At 44.5% G+C, this 15,393-nt stretch overlaps 1 protein-coding gene across 2 annotated transcripts in view; it reads left to right on the top strand.

The window, feature by feature from the left end:
• The first annotated feature begins 6,357 nt into the window (after positions 1-6,357).
• Positions 6,358-15,393, top strand: part of esd (esterase D/formylglutathione hydrolase) — a 34,756-nt gene continuing 25,720 nt past the window's right edge. Inside the window, exons 1-2 of one of the 2 annotated variants that reach the window (XM_069890286.1) lie at positions 6,358-6,530; positions 10,105-10,180. In XM_069890286.1, the coding sequence (XP_069746387.1) occupies positions 10,113-10,180 (68 nt within the window). In that variant the 5' untranslated portion in view covers positions 6,358-6,530; positions 10,105-10,112. The other variant, XM_069890285.1, reaches the window with a different exon arrangement.

A 15,393-nucleotide genomic window follows, 5' to 3' on the forward strand; every position in this document is an offset into this window, starting at 1 on the left:
TGATAGTATAATATTCATTTATTAACTGATCCATTAGTTTTTCTATTGGGTTTTGTGGAGGGTTTAAAAGAGGGATTAAAATTGGATAAATATCAAATTTCATTTATTCGCTTGGCTCTGGCAGTGGCAAGAAAATGTGTAGCGGTAACATGGAAGGATGAAGTAGAAATAAGTATTTAGAGATGGCATAATGAATTGAAAATGTGTATTCCTTTAAAGAAAATAACATATAGTCTGTATAATAACTATTCCTTTTTTACTAAAATGTGGGATTCATATTTAGTATATATGGGTATGAATATATACTAACTTTTAAATATGCTAAAATGAGGGACATATTTATTTATGTAAAAGGCTCCATTATTATGAAGGGGTAGGGGTAGTTTGGGTTTTTTTTGTAGTGGGGTGGTTGTGTGAGGGGGAGTAGTGTAATAATCTTTTTTGTGTGGTATTCCATTGATGATATATTATGGTTTTTTTACATATATATATATCTGTATTTTGTATATTATAAATAAAGTTTTTTTTAAAAATGTGTTCAGAAAAGTTTTCTAAATCAATATATAGAGGTTCCAACTAGAGAGAGTTCAATACTGGATCTCCTATTAGGGAACAAGACATAGACTACAGCTCAACCTTCAATACCATTATTCCCTCAGTGCTGGTCAAGAAGCAACAAACTCTGGGCCTCTGTGCCCCACTCTGAAACTGGATCCTTACCTTTCTCATCGGAGGTCCACAATCAGTATAAATTGGAAAAAAACGTCTCCTCCTCACTGATCATCAGTACAGGTGCTGATGGGTGCTTAGCCCACTGCTCTACTCGTTATACATCCAGTCACAATTCCAATTCTATCTACAAGTTTGCTGATGACACTACAGTTGTCAGTAGAATCACAAAGGGCAATGAGGAAGTATACAGGAGGGAGACAGATCAGCTCATTGAATGGTGTAATGACAACAATCTTGCGCTCAACGTCAGCAAAACCAAGGAGATAATTATGGACTTCAGGAGGGAGTCGGGGGAACACAACCCAGTCCTCATCCAGGGCTCATTAGTGGAGAGGGTCAAGAACTTCAAATTCCTGGGTGTCAAAATTTCTGATGATCGGTTCTGGAGTCTCCACATTGATGCAATCACAAAGAGGGCTTTGTGAGGTGTCTGAGGAGATTCAATATGTCACCTAATACTTGTAAACTTCTACAGGTGGACCATGGAGAGCATTCTGGCTGGTTGCATCATTGCCTGGTATGGAGGCACCAATTCTCAGGACAAGAATAAACTGCAGAAGGTCATTAACTCAACCAGCGACATCACAGCGACTTCACTCTATCAAGGACATCTACATGAAGCGGTGTCTTCGAAAAGCAGCCTCTATCCTCAAAGACCCCATCATATCCTCTTCACTCTGCTACCACTGGGGAAAAGGTACAAGAGCCTAAAGAGGAGCACTCAGACCGCTGCCATAAGATTCTTGAATGATCAGTGAAGCAAATACACTGCCTTACTTTTCATTCACTACTATTTTTATACTTTTTTATATTGATGTTTTAATATGGTTATAATATGAATGTTTGCACTTTGATGCTGCACAAAACACTGGATTTCATGACTTGTTCATAACTATAATTCCTGATTCTGATTCTGAATCTGAGGATGTGTAAAGTAAGTGGGAGTCCGTCAAAGGTGAAATTTTGAGAGTACAGAATTTGCATGTTCCTGTCAGGTTTAAAGGCAAAGTTAATGAGCATATGGAACCTTGGTTTTCGATTGAAATTGGGAATCTTGTTCAGAAGAAGAGAGAGGGGAAGAAAGTACAGGCAACATGGAGCAAATGAGATATTTGAGGACTATAGAAAATCCAAGAAAAATCTTAAGTGTGCTGACTGGCTCATCAGGCCTGCTATGGAGACACAAATACCCTTGAGCATAAAGGTAGTGGACACAGCCCAGGGCATCACAGGGCCGGCCAGTCCCAGGGCCGGCCAGTCCCAGGGCCGGCCAGTCCCAGGCATCACAGGCAAAACCCTTCCTTCTATCAAGAGCATCTACAGGGAATGCTGCCATCAGAGAGCAGCAGCAATCATCAAAGACCCTCACCACCCTGCACACACTCTGTTCTCACTGCTCCCATCAGGACAGAGATATCGGTGCCACAAGACTCACAGCACCAGGTTCAGGAACAGCTGCTACCACTCCACCATCAGACTCCTCACTGTTAAACTCAATCAGGGACTCATTTAAGGACTCATTTAATGATTGTAAGGAACAAAATTGGACTCCTTGAAGATCAGAGTGGTCAGCTTTGTATGGAGCCAGAAGCAATGGGTGAGATCTCACATTTTATTTTGCTTCAGTATTTACTGAGGAAACTGGCAGAGACTCATGGAAAGTAAGGGAAACAAGCAGCGAGTTCATTGAACCAATACAGATTAAAGAGGAGGAGGTGTTTGGTGTCTTAAAGCAAATAAGGGTGGATAAATCCCTAGGGCCTGACAACATATTCCCTCAGACCTGGGGGGGGGGGGGGGTGGTGGGTGGTGTGGTGGGGGGTGCTCGTGTGGAAATTGCAGGGTCCCTGGCAGAAATAGGTGAGGTACCAGAGAATTGAAGGGTCACTCAATTTGTTCCATTGCTTAAAAAGGCTCCAAAGATAACCCTAGAAATAATAGGCTGGTGAGCCCGACATCAGTCGTAGGTAAATTATTGGAAGGTGCTCAAAGGGATTGGATATACAATTATTTGGACCGCCAGAAACTGATTAGGGATAGTTAACATGGCTTTATGTTTAACCAATCTTATAGTTTTTCAAGGAGTTGATGAAGGAAAAGCTGTGGTTGTTGCCTACATGGATTTTAGTAAGGCCTTTGACAAGGTTCCACATGGGAAGTTAGTTCAGAAGGTTCACATGCTCGGCATTCATGGTGAAGTAGTGAACTGCATTTGACATTGGCTGGTTGGGAGAAGCCAGTGATGGCGGATTGCTTCTCAGACTGGAGGCCTGTGACTAGTGATGGATGTGGACTGTGTGTTGGGTGTGTGTGGGGATTGGTGCTGAGACCATTGTTGTTTGTCATCTATATCAATGATGTGGATGATCACACACCTACACACACACAAACACACACACCCCATTCACAGCCCACATACACAAACTCACAGACAGCCCACTCAATCACATATACACACATACCCCACACATACACACAAACACCCCACACACTGCCCACATATACATATACACATACACAGTCAACATGCAAACACATACACAAATACACACACACAGAGCCAACATGCACACAAACATACACACATCCCACACACACACACACGCATACATGCGCATGCGCACACACACATGCACGCATCTGCATATAGTAGGTTTAAGTTTAGGGTTAAGTAAGATTTCATATTATTAATAGTTATTAACAAAAATTATTGTTTTGAAGACACCATTGTCTTGGTGAATTCCTATTGCTGCTGGTCTATATTATAACGGAAATCAGGATAAGTATCAATAAGATTGAAAGAGGGCATAAATATAATCCTATAACAATTACAACACAGAAACAGGCCATTTTGGCCCTTCTTGTCTGCACCGAACTACGTCCTCCCCTCTAGTCCCGCATACCTGCAGAGAAGATTTACTAGAATGCTGACTAATCTTGAGCAATTGAGTTTCAGGGAAAGGATAAACATGCTTGGTCTTCATTCCCTGGAGCGTAGGTGAATACTCCTAATGCTGGGAGTATTACGAATAATGGTCATGAACTTCGAGCATGGATCAGTATATTGAGATACTGCTGTCGCAAGGCAGCATTGGCTGATGCAGGTACAGGCTTTAAAAGTGATAGCGAGGTAAAAGAGGTGGGGAGGGAGTAGTATTACTGATCAAGGACAGTATCACAGCTGCAGAAAGGGAGGATGCTGTGGAGAGAGTGTCTACTGAGTTGGTCTGAGTGAAAGTTAGAAATAGGAAATGAGGAATCACTCCAAATAGCCCTCAGGACACTGCAGAACAAATTTATAGGCAGATTTTGGAATGGAGCAGAAATTTCGAGGTTGTTATTATTATAGTGATTTCAATTTCCCTAATATTGACTGACACCTGCTGATTGCAAGAGGGATAGATGAGGCAGAATTTGTCAAAAAAGGATTCCTGACACAGTATGTGGACCGGTCAACTAGAGGAAAGGTCATACTAGATCTAATCAGGTTGAAGACCTCTCAGTGGGGGAGTATTCCAGTGATAGTGACCACAACTCCTTTAGCTTTAGCATAGCCATGGGTAAAGATAAAAGCAGACAAAATGGGAAAGTGTTTAATTGAGGAAGGGTTAATTACAATGGGATGAGGCAGGAACTGGGGAGAGTAAATTGGGAACAGATGTTCACAGGAGAAAGCACAGAAGGAATGTAGAGGATGTTTAGGGACCATTCACACTGGGTTCAAGACAGGTTTGTCCCAGTGAGACAGGAAAACTATGGTAGGAAAAGGGAACTGTGGTTGACAAAACAGGTGAGGTGGCTAGCATACATTATGTGGCCCACCTTCCAAAAAAATGTACTAAACCCTCCCTACACCATAACCCTCTATTTTTCTTTCATCGACGTTTCTAAGTCTCTTAAATGCCCCCAATGTTTTAGCCTCCACCTCCATCCCTGGCACGGCATTCAAGGCACCCACAACTTTGTGTAAAAAAAAACCCTGATGTCTCCCCTAAACTTCCCTCCCATCACTTTGTACATATGTTGTTTGCTGATCCTGCCCTGGGAAACAGATGCTGGCTGTCCACCCTATCTATGCCTCTCATAATCTTGTAGACATCTTCTCTCATCCTTCTACGCTCCAAAGAGAAAAGTCCTAGTTCTGGTAAACTTGCCTCATAAGACTTGTTTCCCAATCCAGGCAACATTCTGGTAAATCTCTTCTGCACCCTCTCCACTCTTAAGGTCCTGCAATCCATTTCTCTGCAGCAACTGTACTGCACTGTGATGCAGCCGGCCAGGACGCTCTCGACAGAGCTCCTATAGGTTGACATAATGGTGACCATGAGCCTAACCCACTTTAGTCTTCTCAGGAAGTGCAGTCATTGTTATGCCTTTCTGACAAGTGAGGAGATGTTGAGTGTCCAGATAGGTCACTAGTTCAGTGAACTCCAAGGAATTTGGTGCTCCCCACTACGGAGTAGTTGACTTGCAGTGGAGGGTGGTGGTTCCTGGTCCTCCTGAAGTCCACGATCATCTCCTTTGTCTTGTCCACATTGAGACTCGGGTTGTTACTCTTGCACCATTTCACGAGATTTTCCACCTCTTCTCTGTAGTGTGACTAAATGTTGTTGCTGATGAGGCCAACAACTGTTGTGTCATCTGCCAACTTGATGATTCTGTTGGAAATAGATCTGGTGTTACAGTCATGGGTCAGTAGCGTGAACAGGAGTGGCTGAGCACACAGCCCAGAGGTCCACCAGTACTCAGCGGTGATGGTGCTCAACATTCTGCAGTTGACTTGGACATAACTCTTTTTTCTATTAGGAAGTCCAGAATCCAGTTACAGAGAGGGTTGTTGAGTCCCAGCAACGACAGCTTCTCCACCAGCCTCTGGGGAATTATCGTATTATACATCGAGCTGAAACAGCAGCCTGGCGTATGAGACGTCGTTCTGCAAAAGTAACTTCCAACCCCTTTTCTGTCTGGCCAGGGGGTGGGGGTTTGATAGACGGAGAGGAGGGGAATTGGCAGAGGAGAAGAATGATGAATGGGGGAGGGGGCTTAGCGGACAGATGGAGGGACGAAGTGACAGATGGAGGAGAGAGGGTGGCGGAAGCAGGAGAGGCATGACAGATGGAAGGGTTGACGGATGGAGGGGAGGGGTGATGAGTGGAGGGTTAGCGGTGACAGAGGGGAAGGGTGACAGAAAGAGGGGAGGGGTGATTGATGGTGGATGGGTTGACAGATGGAGGGGAGACATGACGGTTGGAAGGGAGGGGTGACAGGCAGAGGGGGTGTCAGACAGGGAGTGACGGACAGAGGGAAGGGGTGACAGTTGGAGGGGAGGTGTGACAGGTGGAGGGGAGTAGTGACGGATGGAGGTTAGGGTGATGGATGGAAGGGAGGGGTGATAAATGGTAGGGAGGGATGATGGATGGAGGGGAGTGGTGATAGATGGAGGGGAGGAGTGACGGATGGAGGGGAAGGGTGATGGACGGAAGGGAGGGTTGACGGACGTGGGAAGGGCAATCGGTTGGGGCGAGGAGTGAATCTGAGTGAATAAAGTTTATATCCTTGACCCCATTTCAAGTCCCTCATCCCACTCCCCTCCCCTTGCCTAGCCCCACACCACCTGCAGCCCCTCCCCCTCCCTCGCCACTGCCCCGTCCCTCTCCCGCCACCAGACCGCCTTCAGTCCTGATTCCCAGTCCCTGTCCCCCTCCTCCTCCAGTTTCCGCCCCTGTCCCGCTCCTAGTCCCGCCCCCCCCACCCCGTCGCGTTTGCTGTGTCAGGCGTATCGTGACCATCCGCAGCAGGTAAGAAGCTTTCAGGTTCGGCCCCCGCCCGGCCCCGGATCTGGGCCTGGGATCCGGCGGCGGCGGGACAGCGGGAGGACAGGCCCCGGCCTCTTCTCGCCCTGGAGGTTTGCAGGGAAGGAACCTACAGGCCAGGCTCGGCCTCCTCCAACGGCTGGGGTTGGGGGGGAGATCAAGTCCCGACTGGGGTTGGGGGGGGAAATCAAGACCCGACTGGGGTTGAGTTGGGGGGGGGGAATCAAGACCCGACTGGGGTTGAGTTGGGGGGGTGATCAAGACTTGGCTGGGGTTGGGGGGGAATCAAGACCCGACTGGGGTTGAGTTGGGGGGTGATCAAGACCTGGCTGGGGTTGGGGGGGGGGTGATCAAGACCTGACTGGGGTTGGTGGGGGGGGGAATCAAGACCCGGCTGGGGTTGGGTGTGGGAACCCTGACCTGGCTGGGGTTGGGGGGAGATCAAGATCCGGCTGGGGTTGGGGGGAGATCAAGATCCGGCTGGGGTTGGGGGGGGGGGGGACCTTGACCCGGTTTGGGGGTGGGGGGGAGCCCTGATCCCGTTGGGGGAGGATCCTGACCTGGCTGGGGTTGGGGGGGGGGGGGGAGTGACGACCCGCCTGGGGTTGGGGGAGAACCAGAACCAGACCCGCCTCGTGAGGGATGTGGGGTGACCAGACCCACCTGGGTCTGGTTGGTGCAGGAGACTGGACTCCGCCTCTGGGGGGTACACACCAGGATCTGATTTTTTTGTATGGTTATTGAGAGTATTTGAGAGGATGTGTTCTGGGGTGTATTGGTTGTGGTGCAGCTGCAAGTTCCTGGTCGGGTGGGAATATGTCGGCAGTTGGTGTACCCGGGGGGAAAGGGCGGGTTGCAGTGTGGGAGTCAGGGTGAGGTGGTGGGGTTGGCCATGGTGGTCGTAGAAACTGGTGCCAGGGTTGGGGTAGGGTGCCCGGGTGCAGGGTATGTCACTGAGTGTGGGAGATGGTGCTGGGGAGGCCAGGTTTTGGACAGAGACTGTGTCCTCACGTCCATCTGGGTACAACACAGGCGTACTGGGGATTGGTGCAGAGGAGGTGGACTTTCTTGACCAGTGGATCGGCCTTGTGATCCTGTACATGCAGGGCTGAGCCCAGGGACGTCAGCCAGAATGGTAGTGTTGCCCTCGACTTTGATTTTCTGGGGAAGAAAAACAGTCTTTCATAAGGCATGGCATTGGTAATGGTACACAGGAGGGATCTGATTGCATGGAGGATATCGGGGAAGACCCTGCCTCACAGGAGGGATCTGATTGCATGGAGGGCATCGGGGAGGACTTGGGGAGACCAGAAGACCCCTGGACTTCAATACTGGGAGGACAGCTTTCCAGACCGTAGCATTATCCTGCTCCACTTGGTCATTCCCCCAGGGGTTATAGTTCATGGTTCTGCTGGTGTCTATGCCTTGCGCCAAAAGAGACATAGCTTGTTGCTCCTAAAAGAGGACCCTTGATTGCTGTGGATGTAGCTTGGGTACCTGAATAGGGTGAAGATGCCACGCAGTGCTTTTTTAACAGTGGCCGTGGTCATATCTAGGCAGGGGATGGTGAAGGGGAAATTGGAGAACTCATCAGCAATGTTCAGGAAGTACAGGTTCTGATTGGATGAGGGCAAGGGCCCCTTGAAATTCACACTCAGGCGCTCAAAGAGTTGAGTAGCCTTGATCAAATATGACTTGATGGACCTGTAGAAATGCAGTTTGCATTTGGCACAAAGCCAGAAGTTTCTAATCATGGTCCAGACTTTGTTGATGGAGTTGGGAGACTCTTAGCCTTGACAAAATGTCTCCGAAGTTATTGTGGAGGGATTGGAACTGGTCGGACTGCGAGCTGGCGCACATCCCATGGCACAGGACATCTGGGGGCCCGTTGAGCTTCCCAGGTCGGTATAGGATGTTGTGATTATAGGTGGAGAAATCTATCCTCCACCTCAGGATTTTATCGTTTTTGATCTTGCCCCTCTGTTTGTTGTGGAACATGAATGTTACACACGTTGGTCAGCAGGGTAAATCGCTTTCCAGCCAGGTAGTGCCTCAAGTGGTGCACTGCCTCAATGATCTCCTGTGCCTCTTCCTCAATGGAGGAGTGTTGGATCTCAGGGCTGTGGAGGCTGCGGGAGAAGAATGCTTCCAGTCTGCCCGCTTGGTTGAGAGTGGTTGCTAGGGTGAAACCAGAAGTATTGTTCTCCACCTGGAAAGGGGTGGACTCATCCACAGCAAGCATCATGGCCTTGATGATGTCTGCTTTGATGCGGGTGAGGGCCTCCTGGGCTTCTGCGGGAGTGCGAAGTATGTGGCTTTCACCAGGGGTTGGGCTTTGTTGTTGCAATTGGAACCCACTGTGCATAATAAGAGAAAAACCCAAGACACCCTCTTCAGAGCCTTGAGGCTGTGAGGCAGAGGGAGTTCCATCAGGTAGCGCATACGGTTGGGGTCTGTCCGTGTTCCCCATGAGACATCCGCGTTGCTGGATGTGAAAGAGTGAGTTACGGAGGGCTACATCCAGCGTTTTGGTGACCCCGACGGCCTTCTTTGAGGTTAGTTCATCGTGTTCCAGTAACTGTTGGTGGATATAGTCTGAGCGGATGCCTGCTCATCTCGCCTTTACAGCCGAATACACGCCGGAGTTAGCGCAGGGCCTGAATGTACTCCTCGAGGGGCTCACCAGATCATTGCTTGCACGTAGCGAGGAGGTACCTGGCATAGGCTGCGTTAGTTTTGGGGCTGTACCTGTTTGGACTTGGACTCATGGCCTTGTCGAACCTAATACAACCTCCGATGAAGGTTTAGACCCTATGGCCGACCCTCACACGCAGAAGCATAGTTTGTCGTCGTCGGTACTCACGACTTGAGCGCTGGCGTGGAAGAAGCCGTGGAAGCAGATAAGCCAGAGCTCGAATTTGTCTGGGGCATTGGGCGTTTGCAGATCCATGTCTAGTTTGTCCTGCTTTAGCAGCTTGTCCATTGCAAAAATGTTATGGTATTAAAATTGATACATTATGAATAATACCAAAAGGCTGGCATTGTTGGAGAACAGGCTTTTAATACCATGAGACTTGGACCATGCTCCTGTTCTGGCTTGAACCCAGGACTCGTACTGAGGGAGGGACTTTGCGTAACTGCCTTTATTAGGGAATTCCAGGGGGTGGATTCTCTGACAGATCAAACATGTACACAGTGCCATTAACCAAGTAACAATGGTGTATCACTAGGCTGATTTTTAGCTCCCTTATGATTCTGGGCAGTGATGAAGGTTATAGAACATAGAACATTACAGCACAGTACAGGCCCTTCGACCCTCGTTGTTGTACTGACCTATATATTTTTACCCCACCCCTAAAAAAATACAAAACCCTTCCTATTTTTCCTTCATCCATGTGCCTATTTAAGAGTCTCATACCATTCCACACTATGGCAGTGGGAATCGGCCTAGATTGGAAACTCAGATGCAGCTGAAAGTGTTGGCGCTTAGTGACTGCTGCACTTATTCTGTACAAAAAATATCCACCTGTCAAAAATAACAAAAAGTTATTTGTTACAGTAATAAAAATGTCCCTAACCCAACTTTCGAGTGCCAAGTGCTTTGGAGGGTATCAGAAGGTGTATGAACATGAGAGGTGAGTGAGTGGATTTACCTTTATAACTCCCTGATATTATTCGTGAATTTACGTGACCTGCTGAGTTTCTCCAGCACATTTGTGTATTGCTGTTTGTGAATCGCAAGGTTTTGATCCAAAGAAATTGAAGGACCTACAATGTACTTGAAGGACATTGGCCCAGCATTTCTCCTGTTCTGAACCATCTTGTGAATGACCTGTGCCAGTATATTCTGGGGAAGTGCTCTGGGTTCTGATCCTTTAATCCTTTAATCCTTTAATCTGCTCATTTAACATGGTCAAGCAGATTTAGAATTGCTCATGTAGTAGATGTCATTTTAATAATTATTTGCTGGTCTTAGCCTCTTTTTAACCTTTCATGATTAACTTTGAGCCATAAACAAGGCTTGTCATTTGATACCTGACTGTCACCAGTGACTGTGATACTGATGCAGTTTAATTAAGGGTTATGTTGATATTACATCAAATGTGCTGCTTTCTGTTCAGCTAATTTAGTATCACAGTCTAACACTGCTAATGTTGCATGTATTAGAAATACAAAAGTTCCAAGGATATATTAATGAATCTCAGCCTATAAACTTTATTTAAAAGTGGAATACTTTTAAACTGACCTAAACACACTGATAACTGGGCTGTAAATGATTTGATTAAATTTTAATGTAGCTGAAGATGTGGACCTTGGTACATTTTTCATGCAATGTTTCCAATAGAACATAAGCCTTCAGTAAAGTGATCTGCAATGGTTATTAGGTGTAAGATGGAGGGTCTTTGAGGGAATTTCCAAATTTGCAGATAACATATAGTCCTCCTATTCTATTCCATTTATGGAGGGAATTGCAGGATTTCGAAATCAAGACCCTTGTCAGACCACATTTGGAATGAGCAGTAGCTGCATGGGACCCATACACAATCAAAAACACAACTCCCATTGAGCAGGTCCAGAGACAGACAGCCTGATCTATCATAAATACAGATGGATGAGAAGTGAGTGTCACAAAGCTCTTTTCTTGGATTCATTAAAATGGAGCTCTCTCCAAGACAGACGTGAAGTACACCGCCTGACCTGTTTTTAACAAAATGCTAAATGGCTAGCTCAGTATAGACGACCAATCCTACACCAAGGATTGCACGCAACCCAATTTGTAGCCCCATCTTTCAACACAAATGTGTTCATCAATTCATTCTTCCCCCACACAATTAAAGCATTAAATTAAATTAAATCTTCATCCAACCCTACTTACACAACCAGACCCAGTTCAATTTAAGATGGCTCTTCTTCAAAAATCGCCTCTTCAAGCCCACCCTCCCCCACCTCCAGTTAAAATTCCACACAGAATAATTTGGAGGGTCAAGAACCAAAAGGTCAGTGAAGGAGTAGCAATATCAGATGACCTGGAAGAGGTGGGGTTCTTGCAGGCCTTTGCCTTTTGGTTTTATTAGCCACAGCAGTGATAGATGGCCTCAGCCTCAATGAAGGGTCTCGACCTCAACCATTGCCCCATCTTTCTCTCCCATGGATAATGCTTGACCCACTGAGTTCCTGCAGCAGAGTGAGCTTTGATCCAGATTCCAGCCTCTGTAGTCACTCCTTTTATTTTGTTCTTGAACAAGCCTTTTATTTCTGGAGTTTCTTTTTAACAGAAATAAAAATGTTATGTCATGGGGAGGGGGTGAAACAAAATAGATTGTAAACATTTGAAAATAGAATTTCATGCTATTTTCAGCACATAATCAAATATTTTGGGCTAATTCATCTTTATTGACCTATGTTCATGCCCCAAACAAATCTTCTGCTACTTCTTTCACTAACATTAGCAGAATATTCTTCAATTTATCCAGCTTCCTGCCAGTATGACTGTGTTATTCACCTCAGCTGTTAGTGGTGTGAAGAAGTTCTGGTGGTGTGACCAGTCACTGGGTAGAGAAGTAAAAACACTAAAGCTCAGCAGGTCAAACAGTGACCCTTACATCGCAAAGGTAAAAATACATGATTGACGTATCTGGCTTGAGCCCTTCATCAAGGTATGAGAAAATGCTGGCAGGTGTTTGAACAAAAGAGTTGAGGGGGAGGAGGAGGTGGCAAAGACAGGAGATGATAGGAGGAGAAAGGAGGGAGAGACAACTACAAAGCCAACTCCGCTGGCAGAGGCAAAAGAAAATGTTGTGTAGTATTATTACATGGCAATAAAGGAATCTTGATTAAACCGTGTCCTCTTGTTGTTGCCTTACCCAAATTCAGTGGAAAAAGCCTGCTTTTTTGTCAATATCACTGTCAAAATTGAGCCCACATTCACACTTACACCACTCTGCATGAAGTTCCCCTTTAATATTTCACCTTTCACCCTTAACCATGACCTCCAGTTTTTCACTCACTCAACCTCAGTGAAAAAGACTGCTTTCATCCGTACCCCTCATAATTTTGTCTACCTCTGTCATTCTATGACGCACCATGGAATAAAGTAAATAAACCTATTCAACTTTTCACTCATGAGTTGAAATTAAACTTTCACTGTGTTCCCATTCTATGAGTTTATGAATTGATTTTTCTCCAGTCTTTACTATTAACAATCTTTCTAATTTTATATTATTCATGGCCTTAGAAATTGTACTTCCAATTTTGGGTTCTAAAATTGCTAATGCATTTCTTAAAAGCTAAAATAAATTAAAATGTTCCATTTAGTCCTGCATATTTTGTCACAGATCATAGCAATCGTAATCCTAAAATAAATTATTCCCATTTATAAAGGATCAAATTGATGTATTTTGCGAAGCTAACCACAGTTTCCTGATATGGGACTCACTAAGAGCCTACCTGAGGGGGCAGATAATATCATACACTAAAAATGTCAAGAAAAATATATGGTGGAAATTAGCAATCAGGAAAAAGAGGTTGCAGCACTGGAGAAAGAATATCAAAAATCCAGCTCAAAGGGCAAATACCAAAATTTAATAAATAATTAAACTTAAATATAATGCAAACATAAAATGGAAAAAGATCAAAGCAAAAATATTACGAATTGGGAGAAAGAGTACATAAAGTTTTGTCTTGGCAGCTAAAGGCAGAGGAAACCTTGAGGACGATGAATGCAGTTCAACTGGAGTCAGATACGATATCTCACAATCCAAAAATAATTAACGATACTTTTACTATACAGAATTATATAAATCAGAATCACCACAGAATCAAATGAAAGTAGCTGATTTTCTGAATGGAATTGAACTGCTGAGATTGAGTCAAGAGATGAGATTAGATGCCTACTCACTAGGGAGGAAATTGAAAAATCTTTGGGACTGTTACAAGCTTATAAGTCTCTGGAAGAGGACGGTTTGCCACCTAAGTTTTACAAAAAATGTAAATATTTGTTAATGCCCCTTATGATAGGTGTGGTTATCCAAGCAGCGGAAGTAAAGACTCTCCCGGACACCAATAATTGTGATGCTACCTAAGAAGAATAGAGGTAGTTAAAACCTGTGTCATATAGACCCATCTCGCTATTAAATACAAACTACAAGATAATAGCCAAGGCACTAGCTGAGAGATTGGGCTAATATCTCCCAAAGTTAATAAATCTGGATCAAGCAGGTTTTATAAAAAAGAGACATTCTGCTGACAACTTGGGAAGATTATTGAATATAATACATTTGGCACAATCCAGAGAAGATCCCAGTGTTGCAGTATCTCTGGATGCAGAGAAGGTCTTTGCTAGATTCTAATGGCCATATCTATTTAAAGTAATGGAAACATTTGGGTTGGGTATATAATGTATATTCTAAATCACAAGCAAGGATCATAACAAATTTTGTCGACATTCCCATTAAGTAGGTCTAGCAGAGAGGATTGCCCACTGTCTCCAGGGCTGTTTGTATTATCTTTTGGATTATTAGAATATATTAGAAAGGATCCACACATAAAGGGATTCAAGGTGGGCCAAGCAAAACATAAAATAAATCTATTTACAGCCGATGTGCTATTATACTTGAAGGAACCTGCTGAATCATTGCCCAAATTGCAGGTCATGGTATAGTTATGGTTATGGTATAATCTCTGGTTATGGTATAATCCCTGACTGATTCGGACTATGATATATACAAACAGGGGAGCCGTTTCAAGTGGCAATCAAGTAGTTTTAAATACCTAGGGATAACAATGGATAGAAATTTGGGAAACTTATAAAAACTCAACTATACCCCTATCCTTGAAAAGATCGAAGACGATTTAAACCGATGGAGAAACTATTAATCTGTTTACAATCAAAATGAAGGTGTTGCCGAGATTACAATATTTATTTCAATCTATGCCTATTCATCTACCATGAAAATTTTAAAAAATATTAAATGGCAGCATAAGGACTTTCCTGTGGAATGGTAAAGCCTCTAGGATCTCCATGGAAAAATTGATGTGGGATTATAAATGGGGGGGGGGGGGGGAGAGGTGCTACAATTACCTGATTTTAGGAAATATTACTTGGCAGCCCAGTCGAGGTTCCTCACATCTTTATTTGAAGAAGGTGAACCACCAAAATAAGTTAACATATGATTACATAGTATGGGGAGGGAGTGGCAAAATATTTCATTTACAAAACAAATACCAAATTAATAAATAAGGGGCATGCCATGTGATGACTGGTAATCGAAGAAGTTGAGAAAAAGTGACAAAAAGACTATAGAAGTTACGGAAAATACAAGAAAGAACAGTCTAAAGACAGCATGCCACCAAAGAAAGATAATGCAAGAAATAGAGCAAGTAAAGGAAGAGAGGCCTACCTTGAGAAAGGATCTATACCCCTGTCCGCAAGGTAATATCCAAGGGAGCGAGGCTAGAAGCCGGGGAGATTTTGGACACTAACACAAGGTCTCCTCTGACAATGGCCACCGACATCCAGTGAAGAAGTGACTCTGCGCATGCACAAGGAGTCATGCATGCGCAGAGCACACAAAAAAATGGAGGAACTTTTATAAAAGATATAAAATACTCACAGCTCCCATGGAAAAGCAAAGAATGAGCTACAATCAGGAAAAAAGCAGAGAAAGGTACAGAAGTTTCTTTATCTTCTGGGGAAATGAAGCAATTTTTAGATTCTTTTCGACAATCTATGGAAAAGAATGGAGACAAAATTGAAAGTTAATGCAACAAGTTGACACAATATTTGAAATAGTCGATGGGAAAATTAAAGGAAATGAATTTAAGATTCAAAATATTAAAGATCAAATGA

The sequence above is a fragment of the Narcine bancroftii genome, chromosome 7, assembly GCF_036971445.1.
Source record: "Narcine bancroftii isolate sNarBan1 chromosome 7, sNarBan1.hap1, whole genome shotgun sequence".
Taxonomy (NCBI): Eukaryota; Metazoa; Chordata; class Chondrichthyes; order Torpediniformes; family Narcinidae; genus Narcine; species Narcine bancroftii.